General features: G+C 55.3%; 5 protein-coding genes across 5 annotated transcripts; 3 read left to right on the forward strand and 2 right to left on the reverse strand.

Moving 5' to 3' along the window:
* Positions 1 to 1,510: 1,510 nt before the first annotated feature.
* Positions 1,511 to 5,089, forward strand: CGCS363_v006071 (uncharacterized protein; the record flags this gene model as incomplete). Its single annotated transcript, XM_036637920.1, has 3 exons — positions 1,511 to 1,659; positions 1,779 to 2,480; positions 2,536 to 5,089. 3 exons carry the CDS (start codon positions 1,511 to 1,513, stop codon positions 5,087 to 5,089), a joined length of 3,405 nt encoding a protein of 1,134 aa, XP_036496736.1.
* A 2,033-nt stretch (positions 5,090 to 7,122) lies between these two features.
* CGCS363_v006072 (uncharacterized protein) lies at positions 7,123 to 7,980 on the forward strand (the record flags this gene model as incomplete). Its single annotated transcript, XM_036637921.1, has 1 exon — positions 7,123 to 7,980. One exon carries the CDS (start codon positions 7,123 to 7,125, stop codon positions 7,978 to 7,980), a length of 858 nt encoding a protein of 285 aa, XP_036496739.1.
* Positions 7,981 to 13,706: 5,726 nt separating this feature from the next.
* CGCS363_v006073 (uncharacterized protein) lies at positions 13,707 to 17,417 on the forward strand (the record flags this gene model as incomplete). Its single annotated transcript, XM_036637922.1, has 1 exon — positions 13,707 to 17,417. The coding sequence occupies one exon, from the start codon at positions 13,707 to 13,709 to the stop codon at positions 17,415 to 17,417; it is 3,711 nt and encodes a 1,236-aa protein (XP_036496738.1).
* A 175-nt stretch (positions 17,418 to 17,592) lies between these two features.
* Positions 17,593 to 18,453, reverse strand: ccdc25 (Coiled-coil domain-containing protein 25; the record flags this gene model as incomplete). Its single annotated transcript, XM_036637923.1, has 2 exons — positions 17,593 to 18,141; positions 18,256 to 18,453. The coding sequence occupies 2 exons, from the start codon at positions 18,451 to 18,453 to the stop codon at positions 17,593 to 17,595; spliced, it is 747 nt and encodes a 248-aa protein (XP_036496331.1).
* A 951-nt stretch (positions 18,454 to 19,404) lies between these two features.
* Positions 19,405 to 22,176, reverse strand: CGCS363_v006075 (putative phosphoketolase; the record flags this gene model as incomplete). The annotated part of the gene is made up of 8 exons (XM_036637924.1): positions 19,405 to 19,439; positions 19,493 to 20,171; positions 20,222 to 20,986; positions 21,032 to 21,341; positions 21,388 to 21,540; positions 21,590 to 21,827; positions 21,872 to 21,946; positions 22,014 to 22,176. The coding sequence occupies 8 exons, from the start codon at positions 22,174 to 22,176 to the stop codon at positions 19,405 to 19,407; spliced, it is 2,418 nt and encodes an 805-aa protein (XP_036496330.1).
* Between the last annotated feature and the right edge of the window lie 1,016 nt (positions 22,177 to 23,192).

Here is a 23,192-nt window from a genome sequence, read left to right on the forward strand (position 1 = left end):
GCTGGTGAGCCACACCTGCATGCCAAACGATGCAATGCTGCATCACTAGGACGTCGTCGAGGCCCACTTGGCTGGACCCCTCATCCGAGCAGGTTGAGTGTTTCGGGGAGCTTGTGGCTCGTTTCCTGGCCATTCTGCCAATCATCCAGGCCCGTCCGTGCCTCCCTCAACAGGGTTGAACGGTCTCGGTCGATGCGGAGATATTGCAACGACATGGGATGGATGGCAACGCGCATGGAAGTGAGGGCGGTGGCCGGGAGAGCGCTGGCGACTTGCATCATGAACGAAGGAGCGGACTGGACGAGTGCGAGAGACGGACGGGGGCACGCGTCAATCCGAGAGTGATACATACATAACTGATCTCGATGGCGAGGCGTGGTTGGTCAAGCATGGCTGAATGGTGGGATGGTTGATGGTGGATGGTGGGATGGCAGAGCGAGGGACAGACAAGCTTGAAGCCGATGACGTTGGTGAGACATTGTCGTTCAGCGCTGCTCAGACGCCAGCAGGCTAAGGAGGGCGCTAAAGCGCAACGTCTCACTTATGTAAGCGAGCTGCCAAGATGTACCGTTAGTACTGGCAGTACACCAAATAACGACTTACGAGTGGTCCGTGTGTCACTCTGGGGAGCTGTGATGCTGGGGGCGGCAGGTCGCAGCAGGCAGAAAAGCCGGGAAACTTGGCCCAGAAAAATGGGAAGGAGGCGCGCCTGGGGAAGGTGAGTGAGGTCAACAGCAGGAGCTAAGGCAGAAGGAGGGAAGGAAGAAGACAAGGTGCAACAACAGGAAGCTACAGACACCTTTCTCTGCATCACGGTCTGCACTCTTCGTGTTTTCTTCCCTCTTCATCACCAGATCACTGAGAGTTTCTCGTGTTTTCTTTCCACGAACCACCGCAAGCAGGCCCCCCGCTGCCGTTCTCCGTCCGCCGTCCGTTCCTGGCGTCCTGAAGCAAAACTATCGCCATTCTGAAGGTAGATCATGAGCTCCTAGCTCCACAATCCAGCCTCTGAACTCCAAGAGCCACCCCAAGAACCCCTCCCAAACAGACCCTTCAGGTTCCCTTCCCCGAGTCGAGTGGCTCTGCCCGTGGTCCAGCGACAGAGGCAACCCCTGCAGCTTCAGCAAACGCAGCTCCTGGCTGCCCAGCCCATGGCGAAGGACTGAGGACTGGGGGGACATCTGAAAATCGTCAGAGCTCCTGTCACGGCACAACCGGGCCTTATCTTTTTTTGCCCTTCTTTTTTTTCTTCCCCTTGCCTCGACCGTATCCTCTCCCTCAACTTCCCTCATCCTGATTTCGAATTTTCCTCTTTCTAAACATCTGCTAATGTTCTGTTTTCTCATGCAGCTTTAAGGACTGCACCAACCCAGACGCGTGCCTTTGACTGCCTCCCAGCTGCAGACCTAAAGCAAAAGCACGAGTCGCAAATTCGGATCACGTCACGCCTGCGCCTGTGCCCCCGAGCCCGTGCGAGCCGCCTGGTTTTCCAGATCACACTTCCTCCACCATGGAGGCTTCCAGCTACTCCAACGGCTTTCCCAAAGCCCCGAATGGCAAGATAAACGGCAAGATGAATGGTCATGCTGTTGTCAAGAGGAGAACTCCCCCAAAGCAGGGCAAGACCTTTATCGGTCGCTCTTTCAGCATTGCTGCTAGGTATGTAGCCACCTCGTGCATTTGTTTGTACATCTGTCCCTGCTGTCGTCATGGTGATCCTGCAGCTGGATGGAGCATCGCCAGAGCCTCAATCCTCAACTGACTCTTGCCTGCGATAGGATCCTGACCTGGTATTCCATCATCTCAATCCTCTTCCGCTGCCCCGCGACTCTCGACGCCTGTGACGAGACCTCCCCCAAGATTTGCAAGCCCTACTTCCAACTGAAACACGCCGTATCTCCCCACCTCGAGCCCTACTACGAGACCTACGCCGCTCCCTACATCGAGAAGGCGACTCCCTACTACAACATCGCGAACGAGCGCGCCTTCGTCCCGGCCAAGGCTTACATCTCCAAGCATGGTGCTCCCCGCGCCCTGCAGGCCCAGGCCTATGGACAGGCCCAGTGGGACAAGAACATCCAGCCCCAGCTGGCTGTCTACCAGAAGCAGGCTCAGGATAAGTACGACCAGACCATCGCTCCTCATGTCGCCAAGGCGTCCGCTGCCGTAGGGCCGTACTACGACATTGCGCGCACCAACGCCCTACAGACCTACCACGATGTCCTTCTCCCCTCGTACAAGTTCGTCGAGCCGTACGCCGCCCAGGGTTACGATGTGGCGTCCCAGTTCACCACCGAGACCGCAATCCCCACTGCCTACTGGGCATGGAACAAGACCTATCTTTTCCTCGACGCCACCGTTTGGCCCCAGGTCCGCGTGCTGTACGTTGAGAACGTCGAGCCCCAGCTGGCTAGGATCGGACAGCGTCTTGGTCGCTATAAGAACAAGACCAAGGGGTCGCTCGAGAATGTCTCTGAGAGGTAAGAATCGGAAGCACACAGAAATATGCGCCGGAAGATGCTGACCAACTACCAGTGCCACCGCCCAGGCTTCCTCTTTCACGAAGCCCATCTCTTCCGCCTCGTCATCCGCGTCCTCGGCATCCTCGGTTGCCAGTCAGAAGATCTCCACCAAGGTCGAGAGCACGCCTATCCCTGATGCATCCCAAGTAGCAGAGGAAGTTGTGAAGGCTGCCGAAGACAAGGCCCAGCAGGTTGTTGCACCCCCCGCTTCTGAGGACGAGTCCGACATCCGCAAGACCGCCCGCGAGACCGTTGAGGAGGACCTCCGCAGCTGGCAGGACAAGTTCGCCAAGGCCGCCGATGAGGGCGCCAGAGAACTCGAAGACCAGGTTGAGGCGATTTCCCAGCGTGCCATCAAGGACAACGCGCATATCAAGGGCAAGGCACTTGTCACTGAGCTACAGGAGACCGCAAAGGCCGAGGTTGCTACTCTGCAAAAGCAAATTATCAAGATCGTCCACAAGTCCGTTGACGCGCCTGTAGCGGCCCAAGACGACCTGGCTGTCGCCGTACGAAAGGCCGGGCTTGCTATCAAGGAGAAGGCCCAAAAGATCCGCTCGTGGAAGGACGATTACGAGGCTGAGATCGAGGCCGCTGTCACCGAAGCCGCCGACAGCCATTTCAAGATTCTCGACAGCATTAGAGATCTGGCACTCCAGAAGATTGGAATGAAGTGGGCGTGGATGGACGGCATCACCTACAAGGACTGGGCCAAGTTTCACGAGTTGAAGGACCGCTTTGCCGACTGGATGAGTGACTTGAAGAAGCTGATCATCTCTCACCCTGGCCTTGAGGAAGCTCGTGAGGCATCCAATGAGGTTGAAGACTCTGGCATGGCGGTCGCTCAGTCTGCCGCCCAGGAACTTGCTAGGCTGAAGCAGGTCGGTCTCTGGAAGCTCGCCGCTCGTGACACGTCCGACAACTTCGACAGCGAGTCCACCCGTCTTGCTGCCGAGGAGGCTGAGCGCCGTGCTGGAGAAGCTGCCGCTGCCGCATCTTCTGCTACGTCGGCCCCTGAAGAGGACCCCCTCGAGTCTGCCGCCAGTGTGATTGAGGACGAATCCCCCGCCAGTGACCTCGGCTCCGGCGGTGCGGCCAGCTCCGTCAGCAGTGCCGCCAGCGAAGTCAGCGAGAGTATTAGCAGTGCTACGTCTGCCGCATCTGAGTCTATCAGCAGCGCTGCCAGCCAGGTCTCCAGCGAGGCATCCAGTGTCGTAGCCTCCAGCTCATCCAGCACCGAGTCTCACCCCGATCTTGCTTCCACTGTGCTCCCGGGCGAGGACCAAACCATCATTGTTGACGGCTCCGGTATGTCGCCTGCTGGCGACGAAGACGAGGCAGTTCCGGGCAAGAAGCTCGAGGAGGAGATTATCCCCGAGTCTGTCGAGGACAAGCCCGTCACCGCCGAGACCGAATCAGTCAAGCCTGCTTTCCTCGGTGCCATGGCCCAGTCTGTTTCCAGCAAGGGCCCCATCCTGGATGAGGATGTGGATGCTGAGAGCATCTCTTCTCGGGCTCAGGAGGCCTACTCCAACGCCGTCTCTCAGGCTTCTGAGCAGTACTCCTCCGCCAAGGCCGCTGTATCCGCCAAGATCTATGGCACTCCCAGGCCTGCACAAGAGAAGGTCCTTTCCTCGGCCTCTGGTGTTTACGCTGCTGCCATGGCATCTGCCAGCTCTCGCTTTGATGAGGCCGTCAAGGCCGCGTCCAAGGGTATCTACGGAACTCCTACCGCCAAGGTCACTCCTTCGTACGACTGGGCTAGCGTTGAGGCCCTTGCCTCTCAGCGCCTGAACGAGGGACGCCTTTGGGCTGAGCAACAGTACGAGAGTGCCAAGATTGCGCTCGGCCTTGCTACCGCGACCCCCACCTCCACTGTCGAGAAACTCCTTGAGCAAGCCAAGTACAACTACTACGCCGGCCTCGGCGTTGCGCATGCTCGATACTCCGAGTTCTTGGCCGCGGCCGGGTCTGCTCTAAGCCACGCCACTCCTACTGGTACACCTACCGATGTTGCCGGCACTGCCTCGTCTGTCGCATCCGTTGCTACTCGCTCGGCCGACGCTGTTGCATCTGGCGCCCAGAAGGAAGCCATCGCCGTGGCCTCAGCTGTCAGCGACGGGTTTGGAGCTGCGGCGTCCATCGTCAGTGACTCTGTTTCTGCAGGCATCCAGGAAGTCGTGGATGCTGCGCAGGCGATTGAAAAGGGCGTCACGGATTCCTGGGAAGCCGTCGTCAGCCAAGTCAGCATCCAGATCTACGGCAAGCCCACGCCGACTGCCTGGTACGACAACGTCTACAGCGGTGCCGGAGAGTACGCCGCTCAGGCCACTGCCGCAGTTGCTAAGCAATACGAGGACGTCAACAAGCTCATCTCTGAGTTGCTCGTCGGCAAGGAGCCCACCTTTTCGGAGAGCGTTCTCGCGCGCTTGCAAGCTGCGTACGCCACCCAGGCTGCCCAGGCTGCTAGTTTCGCCAGCGCGGCCTCTGCTACTCTTTCCTCTGCCGCTTCAGCTGTTACGGATGCCGTCAAGGAGACCGTTCAGCACGTCCGTGATGAGTTGTAAAGCCTCAGCTCACCCCACTACGAAAAACACGATTGCATGAGTAATAGCACACGAAGTACTTGCTGCAGGTCCTCACGGTCGGCAGCGTCACACTCTTTTATGTACCAGATACCCTCGCGCCTCAAAGCATCGGGGCCGACAAGTCTTGATTTCTATTTCCACCTGCTCGCCAGGTTCACAGTCTAGTCCCAGTAGAAGCCGTCAAGATTGTTTCTTCCAGCCCGATAATACCGAGTCGATGAGCAACCGAGTCCTTATTTGTTAGCGTGTCTACAGCAGGGGAGGAAAGCAGGGCAGCGCTGGTGAGTTCTGAGGGCATCGAGGTGGCGTTATGTTGGGAAATAGTCATGTCTCTTTGGGAATACAGTGATCGGCTGGCCCAGTTCTGTTCGAGTTTTTTTTCCGCTTTCTGTATGGTTATGTGTTATGTCTGTACATGTACAGGATGGGTCAAGCAAAATATTTTAGTTTTCGCACTCGGACTGGGATGAAGTGAGTGCTATGTGAGGTGTTTCGTGATATGCTTCGAGTAGTAACAGCCAGGTGTCGCGTGCGGACTTGAGGTGCTTCCGCTAGTTTGGATTCTGATATGCCCAGCAGTAAGTTCGATTTTAACCAGGCAGGCCACCCACATTTGCCTCTCTGATTCTCGTCACCTTTTTTCAGACTGCCTATTCTTCCTGTGCTAGAGCGACTATGTTTCTGTGACTATACTCTACCTTACCGCCGTCGTCGCAGTCGTTATCGTGATCATCGTTATCGTCTTCGTCGTCGTCGTCACTGCTGCTATTATCGTCCTCGATAGGGGTAATTAAGTGCACAGGAAATATAGCGCGCAGAAACAGGAAATTAAGGCCGTTTAATTAAGGGATATAGATATGCTTACTTAGGTGGTGATATCTGCGTTAACTTTGTTGATTGACTTGTTCTGATGATTAAGTACTTGCACTTGCGGCAGCGGTGCTTAGCTAGCAGCACGCGCGCCGCCGTTGTCCGATGCGATGCCTCATTTTGGGGGGTTCTCGACTTGGCAAGGCGTTCTGGAAGTTCGTAGGCGAACAGAGAGACTCCGTTTACACGATTGGTACGGGAAAGAATCGCTTTTGCATATGCATGTAGGCTGTGCTACCCACCGCTAAGCCCCGTGAACACGTTCGCGAACGCTACTCGTCAGCCTGATCTTGACTGGAGCCAGTCTTACGGATACATTTTCACCGTCTGGCATCCGCGCCCATTTTCTAATAACCCTTCTTTCTCCCCTCGAGTTGCATGTGTCTTGCATGTTTTTCACATAGGAATCGGCCACAAAAGTGGTTGAGGCAGCAGCTTCCTAAATTATTCAGCTCTCTATCGCGACGCGATATTGTATCCGCGGCCTTTTCTGATAAGCCCTTCTTTCTCCCCCCAATTTGAATGTTCCTCACACTTTTCTTACACGGGACTCAATCACCGGCCCTGCGAACGGCCGCAAAGAAGCAATGGCGGAAGTTCTGGGGACAGTCGTGGGCGTGGTCTCTCTGGGACTGCAGGTATGTTCAGGTCTCAACGTCTACATCGACGGCCTTCAATGCGGCAGAGAAGAGATAGAATCCACCATACGTCATCAGAAATCATTGGAAACACTCATCGCGCAGATCGAAGCACTCCACAACCGGCGTCAGGCGCCTGGCATCTGCTCTGCACCGCTTCAGGAATCCATGGCATCAGCTAAAGCCGAGTTGCTACTGTTGGACGAATTCATCAACAAGGTTCGCATCGAAGACGTGACTGGCACCGACAGATCCGCTGGGAACATGATGAAGATTCAGAAGAAGAAGCTGCTGTATCCCTTTCGCAGGGATCGCTTGGATCGACTCGTCACTAGGCTCGACGTCGTCATCAAGGCCCTTCAGACAGCACTTCAAGTATTTGAACTGTAAGCATTGTATGATGGATCCAATGACGAAGTACTCACTTGGCTTAGCGAGGCATCACTCGAGATAAAGAACTCCTTCAATCAAGTTCTCCAGACGGTGTCAAGATCCGAGGTTACCATGCTCTCAATCGAGAGAAAGATTGATGAAAACGCCTCACTGGCTCGTCTGCCCGATTATGCGACCAAGCAAGACGTAATGGAGTTAAAGACGTTGATGGCTGATCTGATGTCCTCAAACGCCACGGGCACATTGAGAAACATGGTGTCGAAGCCGAGTGCACTTAAAGCCATCTGCGACAACATGAGCAACCTAGAAACGATGAGCCGAACGGACGGATCCTCTCTGGCATTGTCGGGAACTGTCGCAACTGAGCCTGCCTGCCAAGAGACGGTGATACGGTCGCAGTTCCACTGCACTTGCAAACCGCGGCGTATCCTACGCCGACACAAGCGATCAGTCGGACCTGTTTCTTTTGCAAGAGAGGCAGTCACGAAAAGGGTCCATGTCATTGGATGTCCTTTCGCTGTCTTCGACACACAGAGAACCAACAGCTGGTCTGCTGGTATCACGCTCAGAGCGTTTCGAGGACTGGTTGCAGCAGCTGTCGACGTTTCGATATCAATCACTACCGGGGCCGGTGGATTTGGGATGTCTCCTTCATTTACGTATTTTCCTGTGCGTGAAAGCAGCCCCGCGTTCGAGGCTGTGAAAGTTTTGTTGGACGCTCTTCACCCAAGCTTTAAATTGACTAATGAAGAGCATACCAAAATTTTTGAGCGAGGTATTCACACACTGAGGACGTTTTTCACGTCTAGGGCCTCCTCGCCGTTGGAAACTGATACAAATGGCAACACGTTGCTACATGCGGCATCCACGTTCTACAGGGGAGATTGGACAAATCACCGGCACGAACTTATCGAATTCCTTCTCGCAACAGGCGTTCCGCGGGACCGTCCAAACCAAAGCGATCAGTGAGTTCCAAGCTTACACCCGGTTGAGATGTTTCCTGTTCATTGTGTTCATAATCATGGATCCAGATATGCATTTCAGACTGCACAAACAGGTTGGTACCGTGACCGTCAGGGTGATCTACGAGAGGTCCAAACACTCGACGCTCTCCGGCCTCACGACGGTACCTTTAACTCCGAATTGGCGTGGCCTCAGATACCGGTTAGCGGCCTCCTTCAATTTGAAGTCATGAGATTTCATCAAACGTGGACCACGAATTCTATCACTGCGACTCAAGGTTAGAAACCACCCCACAGAACTATTACAGAACTAGTGCTAATATTTCATAGTATACTGTGGCCATCCTCTAGAAGCTATACTATTCCGTAATAAGTCAAGGTTGCTAGAAGCTTTAGACAAGCAAGTATCTCTGAACTTGTCCGAAGCCGACGCATTCGGCTTTTCATCTTTGTACCATCTCATTGGATGGCCTGAAGGCTTGAAGATAGTTCTGAGTCGATATGGCAAGTCTATTCTACAGTCCCACGACACGGGTATCATAGCCTCCGCTCTCGAATGCGCTCTTCAGTGGAGCAGCGCTATCTGCAGCGGCTCAAGGGATGTCAGGTGCTTGGAAACGTGTACCTGTGGAGAGCTAGTGAGCATTCTTTTGCAAACTGACAGCGAGTGTTTGGCGAGGACAACCCGAAGAAAAGGATGGAATTACGCATTAAGATTTGCATCTATCAGAGCACGAGAGATGTTCATCGATGAGCTAGCAGGCCGGCGACAGGAGCTGAAAGCACTAGGCCTGCGTCATTTGAAGCCGACAGAAATTGACTGCTTCGGTCTTCTGGGAAACAACGTTCTTGATAGACACACAGGTGACGTTTTGAAGGCGCTTGACGACAAAGGGATAAGTGTACATCCAAGTCTGCGCACAGAGGTGGTTGGCGACGAATCATGCGCCTCCGGATCCATATATCATCACGGTGGAATTGGTTTCGGCATGGCATTTGGGGTACCGAACGCGCTCTATTGTCGAGGTTTCACGGAAATCGACGTTCCAAATGCACATGGCTTGGTTCCTTTAGCTCTTCGAAACCCCCCAGAATATAGAGAATGGCTGGTGGAACATGGCGCAAACTTGACGACCAAAATACCCGGTAGACCTGTCGGGTTTACTACAGCGCATATGTTGTTTTGGCCCAGGTCCGACATTTATTTATCATCTTCATCTCTCAGCTACGAATCCGGCTTGTTCAAAATAATTGGAAGCCACATTCCCAAGTCTGCGTCTCTGGATGCATGCAGATGCGGTTGTTCAAAAGACGGCTGCCACCCATACGCAGTGATGTGGAGGGTGGTGCTGAGAGACTGGTCAGTTGACCAAATAACGCAAGCGTCACTGAAACAGACGGGAGACATAATCATCGGGCTATGCGAAAATCTCGAAACAGACTGGACACTTTCGCGAGACGAAATATCAATTCTTCTGAGAGTGTGCACTTTCATGGCCCTTCCGATCCGCCACACTTGCTGTTGCTTCTTTGAGAACAAAATCTATTTCAAGTGGGAATACGGAATTGGCGAAGAAGACGAGATGGAAGAGATTCAGGAAGAGGATGCTAATGAGCTTGCGCTCCTCGAGGATTTACTTGTTGAGTTCGAAAGCAAGATCGATGAGATGGATTGTACCCTGGCGACGTTCTTTGAAACATATTGGATCGAACGAATGGGGCAGGTTCTTCAAGAAATCCGAGAACGACCACTTCTTGAAGAGGAGGTCCAAGGCGCCGAAAGACTGGGCATAACATTAAGAGTTGAACCAGAGAACAGGCTGGGGGGTCTCAGTCAGCTAGAATACTGGTTTCGCAGGCTGGATGCTGTGGAAGTTCCGGACCCCCTTTTTCCGACACCAGCACCACCAGCACCACCGGGTTATTACTAAGGTTTCCTGAAATGCGGCGGAAGTCTTCACTCTATGATTTCCCGCACCTTGTCTCTTCTTACGTGCTTCAATTCATGCCTTCACAACCTAGTCACCTCGAGGCCGGCAGAAGTCCTAACACGGAGGCTTATCCCGTCTCCTGCCATGCCATCTTGCCAGGAGACAGAGATGTGGAGTCCAGATTCGGACAAGAGGGCATCGGCCCGAAACCTCACTACAGCGGCCTGTATCCGCAGATACGACCTGTATCTTTTCGGCTGGGTTCGGTGATTAATCCACCGGTAGATACAAGAGGTCCGTTTGTTGTCGGCCGCCTAGTCTGTGGGGGGCTTCCCCGGGACACAGGCATCGAATACGATCGCCTTGTTCGAACCCGACGATGGTAGGAGGATGTTGCCAAGAAGGCGTCTACGGCAGTCACGAGCAGAGATGTGGCATGACCCCTTCCGCGGCAGTATTTCTGCTTTTGGTGTTACCACACGGTATGTTATAGGCTGTAATCACTGCCATCCCTGATCATCAGGGGAACGCGACAAAACCGCCAATCCATCCAAGGCAGCGAGTTTGTCAGCTTGGAACCCGCGAAGGCAGCGGCTCCTGGGACGGGATTAGAAGCGGGAGGATCTGGGAGGAAACTCCTCGTTGAGCATGTTGCAGGGGCGCATTGATTCGATGCTGTTGACGAAGCCATATTTTGCTTGCGCTGTCAACCATCGTGAGCTGGGGGCCATCATGATGGAGCTGCCGAACCGCAATGTCCGGCAATTGGATGGGTGACTCAGGGTGGTGCATGTGGGATGGCGAAGGGATTAATCATTGTAAATGTGGCTTTCTTGCAGAGCATGATGTGATTTGGACTTCTGACATTCATCTCGTCTGATGGGGGGCCACAAGGAGCAGATTGATTCGTCTGCTCGCATCACGACTCGTAGAGGTGGCTACCGTCTCTGGAGGTCGAGCAGGCAGCAAAATTACTGCGAGACCCGGATGATGTCTTTCCTGCGAGGAGTGCCACGATGGAGAGGGAAAAGGGGTGGATTTTGACTCAGATTGCTGACGTGCTCACCGTCAGATGCCTCTATTCAGAGTCAAGGTCACCCAAAGTTCTTTTCATAAGTAGAAGCTGGCTGCAACGTTCGGCGCCCCATTATTGAAGGGATTACTTCAAACGGCAGTACGACAGAGATCTCTCCATCGTCAGGGGTTATTATCAAGAGAACTTGGCAATCTTGAGACCAAATTGCGCTATCCACAGTCGATTTGTCCCGGGTGACAGAGAGGGACGTCTCTGGGCAAGTGAGCTTTTGCGAATAAGTACCGGGAACCACTTTGACAGACTGAACCTTGCTTTGAAGCATGTCATGTCCATGGGGCTCTTTTCCTGAATGGAAAAACGAAGGCTGCCGGGAGCCGCGGTATGGTGGTGTAGGTGTGTCGGAGACGAAGCGGGTGGCTCCAGTCTGTGAGGTTTAGTGTTTAGGCACCGAGATAAAAAAGGACGCCAGTGAAGGTAGGCGTGGGGTGGTTACTAGGAGCACGACGCCATGTGGTCGTGCCCAAAGTGCCACAATAACTGGAGCTTTCTGCGACAGAGTCCGAGGGGACCACAGCTGTGGCTGCCTTTTGTTTTGGACTTTGTGTGGTGGCCGTAAGGGGAACTCCAAAGTCCCAAATGCAAAAGATCTGAAAGGATGGATTACCATTAATAGAGGGCAAAGAGCGGAGACGGACTGGGGAATTCGAGTCGAATGGTGCTTACTGCATCATGGCGTAGGGGGAGGATTTGCGCTGGGGGTGTTTTGGAAAAGGAACTTTGGAGTATTGTGGGATCTATGCCAAGATCTGGAGGAAGTTGCCAGTGTGGGCGGCCCGCAGACAGGCGGAACAGAGGCGGAAAGTGATGCCATTGACCGGCGCGGACATGGTCTCCGTGATTATGGATGTATGCACCGTACTTTGAAGCGAGTGGACGGTCCGCTGTTGCTATGCCGAATGGGATGGAGTCTCAGCCAGGGTATCGACGCTAGAGAGAGCCTCAGCTTACTCAGGGACGATTACTGCTGGAAGCCAATGTCGGGCACCGCGAATGTGGGTATCTGGGGGTTCACGAAGATGGGCGTGCTGATCTCGTATCAGACACGACGATGGTGGATGATGCTGATACAAGAGAGAGTGCTAATTGGGCAAATCTGAGGATGCATAATATCACGAGAATGGAGAAAATGAGCCGAACTGATGGCGTCGTGTAGATGTAAATCTGGATAGCTGAGCGGCATTCATGATTTGGCTGCCCAGACGGTGGCTGTTGGCTAGCCGGGATAGAAGGAGGCATCAAGTAAGGCACGTGAGGGATGCAGGGTCTACCTGCCTACCTAAGTAGGTATCCGTATCTGTATCCATAATGGAAAGAAAGAGCCTGCTGGAGGCGATAATGACCAAGACGAATTCAGCAAGACCAGGTTCACTTTTGATGAGAAACGAGGCAAGAGACGCTCCTCAGTGCCTGCTAACAACACGATGAGTGAGGTCTCCAAAGACTCCAAAGGGAAGGCACTGGCCACGGGCAACCCGGGCGAACATGGCAACATCCCAGAGTGGTTGACCCGAGAGACCCACCCTCCAGGCTCCAGAATTACCACAAGCCAATCAGCACCTTGTTTTAGAGCTAGCGGCAGGGAATATGCGGGTCGGGACCGAAACCAGAGCATTTGGCGAGGCTAAGCGAGTCCAATCGAGAGGCGTCCCTCCCCAGACAGCGGCTTTCACAGGAGGTCCTCCAGGCAGCAGCATTTCACTGCACCTCGAGACTCGGATTGACACTCGCTCAACACCTCGCTCGCTCGCATTCTGCGGACACCATCGAAGCCACAATCTGCCACTTGGGCCGCCCGGTCTTCCTTCTCGTCCCTGTCGGTGCATTCTGGCGGCGGAGCCATCTCTAGTCCTTACCCTGTACTCCCTAGGTGGTGTACTAGTGTACCGTACTGGAGCACCCAAGTCAGTCACTCCCTGGCCCTTGGATCTTGGACCTGCAACCTGCGGCTCTTAGCCCGCGTGGGAAAAGGGTAAAAGACCATCCGTCTCGTAGGCACCGAAATAATCTGATTCCTTCTTAGCTACCCGCTGCGACGGCACCCGAAGACCTGGAGACGCCTGGTGCCTGCCTTCCTTGTTGGCTCCCGTCATTCATCACCTCCTAGGGTCCCGCGACTTCAACTTCGACACCACCACCACCTCTTCTTCATTTCTCTTCTCTCCCATCCTCCATTGACTTGGACCATTTTCTATTTACGACGGACTTGACGAGACGAAAAAGAGCTTCAATAAGATAATTCCAATAATCACTTTACACACGCGCCGGTTATTTTAGGTCGTTGCAATAGTCGCAGCTCAGCCTCACCCGAATCGCATCCCCGCCGCGTAATCACTTTACGCGCAAAATACGTACCCCCAGGTCGCAGCAGCAGCAACTCAGTCACAGTTGCAGTCACACTCTCAGTCGCCAACCAACAAAAGTAACCCCGCCGCGCGCGACTCAGTCGACCCGCATCCGACTCTTCACACCGTCCCGATCCCCGACTTCGACGTCTCATCATCACCAAGGCCACTTCAGCCTCACCATCAATTGTGGCATCGATTTGATTATGTCATATTCGAGGCGGCACTGAAGAGGCATATTCATCTCATCTAGCAGACTCTCACATCACTCACTCACTCACCCCTCATCGACGCAAGTCTCTCACCCCGCCCCACGTGAGGGGCATCCCTCTTTGCTGCCCGTCATCCCGTTTCAACCGCCATCATGGAGGGCATCGGTTTCCAGGGCGGCTTCCAGCAGCCCATGCAGCGGCGCCTCAGCCGTCTGTATAACGACACCAAAAAGTCATCCGACTTCGTGAAGGAGCCCATCCAGCATGCCGAGGATCCCGAGGTCAAGATCCTCTTCCGCAGGCTGCGCATCCAAAAAGACCGCTTCGTGAGCTGGGGCTTGGAATGGTCAGATCCGAACCAGTCTTCCGAGATCGACACGTCGCTTTCAAAGGCTGGCATCAGCGAGATCGTCCACAGTGTCATGTCCACTGTCGGCGAGAGCTTGGCCGAGCTGGATGCTTTGTGGAAGGCCTACAACAAGCAGACAGGCGGTGCTTCTGAAAAGTCAAGGGGTGATTTCAAGACCCCCTTTGTAGTCTGGGACAAGGCTCGCTTTGCCGAGTCCATCACAGAACTCACTCAGTCCATCGACACTCTGTGCGATCTTTCTAGAACCCGCGCCTCTGCGGTAATGACTTCAGGCTCTCGCTCAAGGCTCCAACGGCCTCTGGCCGCCATCGATGAGAACAAGCAATTCGAGTCGACACGCATCCAGACACCGCAGCAGATTGACCCCTCGACATTGCAGGATATCCGCTCTTCACAGGCTGAGCCGATGACCGAGTCCAGAGCGAATCAACCACCGAGAGATATCGTCTTCATGACCAAGCAAGCCTGGTCAGATCTGGCCCAGCACATTGGCCGTCAGCCATTCGCGCCATTGCTACTGGAGTACGCCGCCTTCGACTCCATTTACTCAGTCACGGGAATCATGCCTCCAATGTCGCGGTTCGAGAAGTTGTCATCCGGCTTGCAGCAGGAATCCCAGAGAGCACCTGGCGCCTGGATTGGTCTGCCGAGGCTGCTTGGTTACTTTGAGGACTTGGAGCACTCACGGCTTGGACTCGTCTACCACTTCCCCCCGAGCTTCAATGCCGTCTCGTTCGAAAACTTCACACAGACACCCCTTTACAACATTTGCACGCTGGGCGATCTTCTCTCACGCCCTGGATTTGAGCCCACATTGGAGGCCAAGTTCCGCCTCGCTCACAACCTAGCGAACACCGTTTTCGATTTACACGCCCGCGGCATCACCCACGGCAGCCTTATTGACAAGAATGTCTCCTTTTGCAACACGGCAACGCCCGACTTGACGACAGGCGTTGGCGAGGTGGATGTACGCCGTCCCATGATCTCGTCTTTTGATCTATTCCCCGATGCGCCCCCGGATCAAGAGCCATCATCACCATCTGCTCCTCTTTTCCGTCATCCTCTCGACCCTAGAACGACTCCCGCATCCCCGATCAATGACAAGACCGACTCCCGTATTCTCGACCTGTACTCTCTCGCCATGATCTTGTTGTCGATCGGTTTGTGGACGAAGCTTGAAAACCTCGTACCCGACCCATCTCAACCAATTCCAGAGAGAGTCTTGGAGCAGCTTGCCATTCGCTGTGGAACTCAGTACATGAAGGCCGTCCAGACCTGCTGGGGTGCAGTTGACCAGGAACTCCAAGGAAAGGTCACTGGCGAGGAACTACTCTCCATCGTGCAGTTCAAGGCGAGCCGCTACCTTGAGGCATGCTGCATCCTCGATAGTGTCAGTGCTCTGGACGACCGTCTCAGCTTGGATCTCGGCGAAAAGATTGTGTCTCCTATCTCTGACTCCCCGAGACAAAGCATCTCCGGCCCATCCAAGGACACTAAGACCGTTCCCCCGCCAGCTGAGATGCGCCGTCCATCTGACGTCAAGACCCCGATTCCCGACCCGAGCCCCGCGCGCTCGTACCCATCAGCCGAGGAAGAGAAGCGCCAGCTCGCAAAGAGAGACGCTGAGGAGGCGGCCGCGGCACCGGCGCCCGCAGAGCTGCCGGCCGAATCCAAGCCTGCCAAGTCGCCCAAGACCCGACTGTACCCCCATATTCCCTTGCCAGCTGACGCCATCGAGAAGTGGAACACTATTGTGATGCCCCAGGTTAACCAGGCGTTGCGTCACTTCTACCGCAAGCATAGTGAGGAGTCAGTCGAAATCTCACTCGAGTCCATCGGATGCTCGCCTAAGGAGACGCAACCCACGGTTCTGGTCGTGTGTACTTCGGTGAGCAAGGTGAAGTCTATTCTCACCCGCAAACTTGGCCAGCTCTTTGATGGAAAGTCCGGATTCGGCTTGAAGGTGTCTAAAGGGCAGGTGCTGAGGTCGCGGAAGGAGTCGGACGAAGTGAAGCGAAGTGCCGCCAACGACGACGAGGAGGATGACGAGGTGAAAGCCGCCAACCCCGACTTTCAGGACCGTCCCACCAATGGCGCCAGCATTGGTGCCTGGGTCGGCGATCGACACCTCCCGCCCGTCAGCTTGGGTGGTCTCGTAGTTGTGGACGACAAGCCCTACGGAATGACAGTGCACCACATGCTGGATGATCCGGTGGAAATCGCAAAGCACGCCAAGGACCAGGACCCAACCCATCGAAGCATGGCGAGGCCTTCTGACGATGTTCGATTCGACTGGTACGGGGAGTCGTCCGCTGAAAGCAGCAGTGGCGAGGACTTTGCGTGCGAATTCTCTGACTCCGAGTCGGAAGCGTACTCAGAGACGGACGCCACGAGCGAGGCCTCGGACGAGGACGAAAGCGACGAGGAGGGGGAATTCGACCAGCCCGGCGACATCCCAGGCGTTGAGCCGGGCTGCGGCGACGGTTATGTCATTACGCAACCAGCTAGAGACGATGTCGACGACGATTTCTACGCCTCCGAGGAGACCGCAGACGAGGATCATCTCGACAGCTTTACGCTCGGGGAGGTCTACGCGTCCAGCGGTCTCCGGCGCAGGGAGCAAAACGGGCTCATTCATGAGATAGACTGGGCTCTATTCGAATTCAATGGCGACCGACAGCCTGACGAGAACACCATCCCGAGGATTAGAACGAAGCCGTCGTCACTGCTCACAGGGAAACGACCATCCCACGAAGCGCTCGACCTCCACCCCACAACGGTGGCGCCGACGTCGGCACTCCCCGGCATGGAGGTTCAGTGTATGGCGCGCACAAGCGGCCTCCAAACAGGCCTCATCCTGCCCGCCCTGACGAGCGTGAAGATCTCCGGCCGCATCACGCCGAGTCACACGTACCAGGTCAGCAGCGCGGCCTCCTCGACGCCCGCGGAGCTCTCTGGCGGCAGCAAGAAGCTCGCCTTGGGAGTGCCCGGAGACAGCGGTGCGTGGGTCGTCGAGCGCGCTCACGGGAGGGTGTGCGGACACGTGCTAGCGTGGAGCGGTCGGAAACGTGTCGCGTACATATGCCCCATGGACGTCCTCCTCCTCGACATTGCCGAGACGCTCGAGGCGCGGACGGTCGGTCTGCCGGGTGGCGAAGCTGTTGTGAAGCTCCGCGACGACGGGGAGGAAGAGGAGGAAGATTATGGCGGTGACACGGAGGAACCATCCTCGTCGCCTTTTTTAGACCCGAGGGATGATGATGACTTGGACGAAGTTGAGGACGATGACGATGACGCGCCGGTGTTGGTGAAGGCGCCTGGTGACAAGAAGGGCGGGAACAAAAAGCAAAAGGGGCAGCAGCAAGAGAAGGAGACGGAGCAGCATGAGGGCGAAAAGTATGCTTCGGATGACAGTCATGAACTTTCAAGACGGATGGAGTCTATGGGCATCGGACGGAGTCGGAGTCGCGTTGGAATCGGCATGTGTAGCTGACTTGCGGGGCGCGTCGTTTTTTGAATACCCCCTTTTGTTTCGATTAGTAGCTGGGTAGCATAGCATAATGAAGCACATGATGAGCCACCCTTTGCTGCATCGCGCGTGTATTCCGTGGTAACAAAACATGCCGGCTTGATTGAATTCGGAAACGGGAATATCTACCCCGCCGTCCTCACATGAAATCATCCTCCCAATCCTCAGAGCGATTCTGGTTACTCGATCCCTCCATATTCTCCTCCGAGAAGATATCGTCATACGCATGGTCCTTCTGCCACTTCTTCTCCTTCCTCTCCTGCATCACCCGCGCCTCCTCCTTCTTCCTAACCAGACTCGCCGCCTGGTCGCGCTTCCGCAGCTCCTTGAGCCGATCCTCGCGCTCCTGCTGCAGGTCGGGCTTCTTCTCGACCTTTGTCTTGTTGAGGCGGTTGACGACGGGGTTCTCGCGCTGCGCGACGAGGACGCGCTTCACCTTGCGCGGGTCCTTGAAGGAGACCTGCCCGACGGCCATGGAGCCGTCCTTCTTGAGGTTCGACCACGGCGTGTAGATGATGGTGATGTTGTCCTTCTTGTTGCCCTCGATGGAGTTGGCCTTGGTCAGCTGCGCGAGGTCGGTGAGGAGGGGCTCGGGGATGGCGTCCCAGGTCATGGCTGGGGTGGTGGACGGGTGGGGGTCCGGGAGGCGGAGGTAGATGTGTGCGGATGAGAGCTTGTCGACGTGGAACTGTGGTGGTGGTTAGATGAAGGTGAGAGGGAGGGGGGTGAGGTGTGGTGTGGGTTACCCTGATGGTGGTTAGTGAATGAGATGAGAGAGATGGGGGTGGGGGAGTTACCAGACGTCCTCCTCCCAGCCGTACTTGATCAGCTCCTCATCTATACGCACGCGACTCTCATCAGTCTTTGTTATCGGCGGTGGCGGTGTCGTGGACCAGTTCATGCCGCGAAAAGGGGGGACGGGCGTACTCTCAAACTTGTCCTTGCCGACGTAGATGAAGGCGGAGGGGTCGACGACCGTGGAGGTGAAGTAGTAGACCATCGTGGGCGGGCGCGACCGGACGGGAGGAGGAGAAAGGGGAGAGACAGAGACGGGCTTCGCTTCCTTGCGGCGGGCGGCGCTTGGCGGTGGTTGTGATGTTCGGTCTGTCACTGCGGGGATCTCGGTGGTCGTCGTGATGTGGTTTTTTTTTTTTCTGCGACGGGGAAATTTCGAGGTGGGGGTGGGGCGGAGGGATACCTTCTGGGTATCTGTCCAAGTGAAAATGGGCGGGAGACTTGGCGGCTTCTGTGGGGAGGGTGTTAGGGAGAAGGTACTGCCGGGGAAGCCTCAGCCCATGTGAGGCACGGTGAGACGGGAGGACTCAGTGAGGTTCGGTGTGAGTGCTGCCTGGAAAGATGACATCTCACTCAACTTGACGTATAATGAGAAGATTATTGAGTGTTTTCATTCAACACACATTCAAAGCTATATCTTCCCAGTTTGAATTTCACTTGTCTTATTTAAACAACCGCTACCGTCACTGTCAACTCACGGTCGCACTTGCAGCATCTGGACTACTGAGCACTGCCGAGCGGCACAGCATGCCATGCACAGCCAAACTCTACCCCATTGATTGTCACCACCAACGGAAAACACTAGCACGACCCAAAAATGTTTGTCGCTGCCTCAAAAAAACGTCGTGATGAAACTTCTCATCAGCGTGTTTCCTCTCATTCATCCTCAACCCGCCATCGAACGCCACCATCTCCCGCTCTACTCACCGCTCGCCTACATGAGACCCAGTTTCAGGCCCAGGAAGCAAGCCTTGTTGGCTAAGTGGTATAGCGCCTCACTAGTAATGAGGAGATCGGGTGTTCGATTCACCCACGAGGCATCTCGAGCATCTCTGTCGGCCGACGATTTCTTTTTGCATTTTTGTCTATTAAATATCTCTGCTTGCCTGTCTGGCTTGTGTGCGTCTATGATCTATTACCATTAAGTAGCTCTCGTTCAGAACTTGGGAGCGTCGTAAATATCGTCAGGATCTGCCAACATTGTTAGCTGTCGTCATCGATGCATTTAGAGCATGTGCGCTCACCTTTTCCATGGTCCTGGATGAACTCCCTCACCTCCCCCACCTTCGCCTCAATCTCCCCAATCGCACCGTCCAACTTCGCCTTCACCTCCTCATTCACCTCCGCGCCGCCCTTCAACGCCCGAATCGCGACGTCATACCGGCTCACGCAGTTCACAAGCATCATGTCAAACGGCGTCGTCGTACTGCCCTCCTCGCGGTACCCCTCAACCGTCATCCGATGCAAGCCAGGCCGCCCGAACAGCAAGCCCTGCAGTTCCGTCGGGTACCCGTGGTAGTTGAAGCACACGGCCCGGTCCTCGGTGAAGGTCTCCTGGAAGACCTGCCGCGTCAGCGCGTGCGGGTGCTTAGCCTCCGCCTTGAGGACCATCAGGTCCGTGACGTTGACGACGCGGACGCGTAGCTCCGGGGCCAGGGTGCGGAGGAGCTCGGCGGCCTTGACGACCTCGAAGGTGACCTCGACACCGACGCCGACGATGACCACGTCCGGGTTGGCGCCGCCGTCGGTGGAGGCTAAGGACCATGTGCTGGCGCCGATGCGGCAGTGCTCTGCGGCTGCGGAGGCGGAAAGGTAGGTTGCGGTGGGCTGCTTGGAGCCGATAACAAGGTTGACCTTGTCTTTGGATTGGAGGCAGTGGTGAACTGTGCTGAGGAAGCAGTTTGCGTCGGGGGGGAGGTACACCTGGCGATGTTAGTGGCGTTCTTTAAAGAGACGGTAGAACGGGGACCTACTCTGGCCGCCTCGGCCTTGAGATTGAGGACCGCGCCGATGAAGGAGGGGTTCTGGTGGGAGAAGCCGTTGTGCTCCTGTCGGGCCCAGGTGCTCGTCTCGATGTAGTTGATGGACGCCAGCTCGCCGCGCCACTTGACCTGCTTGGCCACCTTGTTGAACTTGGCATACTGCACCATCATCGTGTGCACGATACCCAGAAAAGACTCGTAGCTAGGAAAGAGACCGACACGGCCGGTGAGTGTGTATCCTTGCATGAATCCCTGGCAGCAGTGCTCCGAGAGGATCTCAATGACACGGCCACCCTGGGCCCGGGAGTACTCGTCCCATTGGAAGTTACGGCCGGTGTGGTCGAGGATGGCATCAAGCTTGTTGCTCTCGAGCTCGTCAGGCGAGAACATGCGGAAGCCTTTGGGGTTGGCCTGCATCACCTCGTCGAGAAGCTTTCCTGTCACCTTCATGCAACTGGTCTGTTCACCAGGCTCGACTGCCAAGGGTTGCCAGTCAGGGACTTCGAGGCCAATGTACGGGTCGTATGTGGCCTTCAGCTGCCCGAGCTTCTTGCTGTCATTTTTTGGAATGGCTTCGAGAATACTGGCGTTGGGCTTGCCGTCGGTGAGGAGATTGCCTATGTCGTAGCGCGAGAGCCATTCATCGAGCTTCTCGAGGTGAGTCTTGTCTGAACCTGCCTTGGCCAGTGGGACCTGGTGAGACTTGAAGGAGCCCTCGATAATGACCCCGTCAACTTCCTTCGGTCCAGACCAACCCTGAATGGGTTAGTTATCAGTTTCCTCGCAGGTTGAGTAACTTACCTTGGGAGTGCGCAGCGCGATCATGGGCCACCGGGGCTTGACGATGGGTTGACCTGAACGTGCGGCCTTTTGGATCTTCTTGATCTCAGCGACAGCCCACTCCAAGGCGCCGGAGAGATCCGTGTCAATGTCTTCAAGATCGTCGACGATGCAGACTTGATAGCCGTAGCCGGTGAACAAGGCGACGATTTCCTTGTCGTCCATGCAGCCAAAGATGGTCCGCTCACTGATCTTGAAGCCATTGATATGAAGGATGGGAATGACGGCACCAGACTCCTTGGGGTCGAGATACTTGATGGCATGCCAAGCACTATTGTCGGTTAGAAGGGCTCCAAACAAGATATCGTACAACTCACGTCGCGGTAGGACCGCTTTCGGCTTCACCATCTCCCACAATACAGGTGACGATAAGATCCGGGTTATCAAACACCGCACCAAAGGAGACAGCTAAGGCGTAGCCAAGCTCGCCGCCCTCGTGGATGGCACCTGGTGTTTCGGAGTTGATGTGGCTGGTTGTGTTAGTGTGTGGAATTGACTATCATGGGACTCAAACCTTACCTGGGGAAGCCACCAGGCACCGAGAACTTGGTGATGAGGTTGTGTAGACCCTCCTTGGTGAGGCTGTACTTGTCCGGGTAGAATCTCCCCAGTGAACCCTCCAACCAGAGGGAGGCCAGAGCCGCAGGAGCACCGTGGCCCGGGCCAATGACATAGATCATGTCCATGTCATGGTTGCGGATGAGAAGGTTGAGGTGGGACCACACCAGAATGAGACCGGGACAAGTGCCCCAGTGACCTGTGCCGTCAGCTATCGCTCGGCCGACTCCACGGTGGACTTACCCAGCAGTCGGGGTTTGATATGCTCAGGCTTCAGTTGAGACTCCAGGAGCACGTTGTCTCGGAGAAAGATCATCGCTGTTCGCTGTCAGCCGGGGTTCGGGAAGATGGCTAGATCTGCAGGGGCAGGGTGGGATCGGCTTACCAGCAGCGATGTAACAGGCTGCATTTTGGAAGTCGCGCAGAGACTTGGCGACTTTGGCGTCCAAAGGCTTCTTTTCGGTCTTTACGGCGAGCTCAAGCACACTGTCAGGGAGGTGAGAGGGCAGAGCAGGCGGATTGGGTTCCTTGATGACTTCGCCGGGCATGTTGGCGATGAGATGCCGCTGCGAGCGGACGGTCAGACTCTGGATATGTCTAGCCGCAAGGAGATTCCCTGCTTATTCGCTCGTGGACTGCGTCTGCGTCTGATGTTCGTTCGAATCAGTGCAGGGTGTCAATGTCGTTGGCGGTGGAGTGAAGTGCCGGGATGGAGGAGCAGCAGGATGCAACGTTGATGGGGGGAATGTGTTGTGGATGCCAAGTGAAGAAGAATTCTGGAATCCAACCTGGCGATGAAGATGACACTCCCGGTTACAGATTGGGAATTGAAAGGCCTTGAATGGAGCTTTGCTGTGCCGATTGAAGCGAATAGTGGGAATCAGGTTAGGAAGATGAGCGAGTCGATGACGTCGATGCTCACCTAAACTGAAGCTGCACAACGCCAAAGTGGGAACTGCGGGAAGGTGGGGATACTGGGGAGGTGCGGCTGCTTTCAAATTGCGATTGATTTGTTCGGCTTGATGATTTAATATAGAATTCTAGAGAGCTGAAAGGCGCAGGTTGCTTGAAATTTAGAGCACCCAGAGCAATTGTCAAAATTGCGTCGAATTTGGTCATTCCCATGTCAAGCTGCCAGATGGACAGACCTTGCTGCAATGTTCCATAGCTGGTGATGATCTGCTGCGACGGCATTGCCGGGCGAATGCCGCACGTTGGAGCCACTGGAGGTAGTGTCCCGAGGAGATGGACCGTCCAGAGCCAGAACGAGCGGCCCGAAGGCGTGGCATCGTGATGATTACCGGCCCATGATCTCACTCTTTCATGGGTGCTGAATTAACCGTCGAATGGGGCTCAAGCAATTCGTAAAAATGCAGCAGCGGGGAGCGGAAGCTTGGGCCACGTGCTGCGGGGCAGCTCATCGAGGGGGCAATCAATCGCCAATCAATCGTGACAGATCGGTACGTTCCTTTTCTTCCGTCATTCCCGTTCCGTCAGAGACCCGCTGTATTCCCGTGACAGGGATACATGCATTGGCCAGCTCCTGAGAGCAGAGCCTCTTGCT

Source organism: Colletotrichum siamense (assembly GCF_013390195.1).
Source record: "Colletotrichum siamense strain Cg363 chromosome Unknown KSG_Cg363_contig04, whole genome shotgun sequence".
NCBI classification, from domain to species: domain Eukaryota; kingdom Fungi; phylum Ascomycota; class Sordariomycetes; order Glomerellales; family Glomerellaceae; genus Colletotrichum; species Colletotrichum siamense.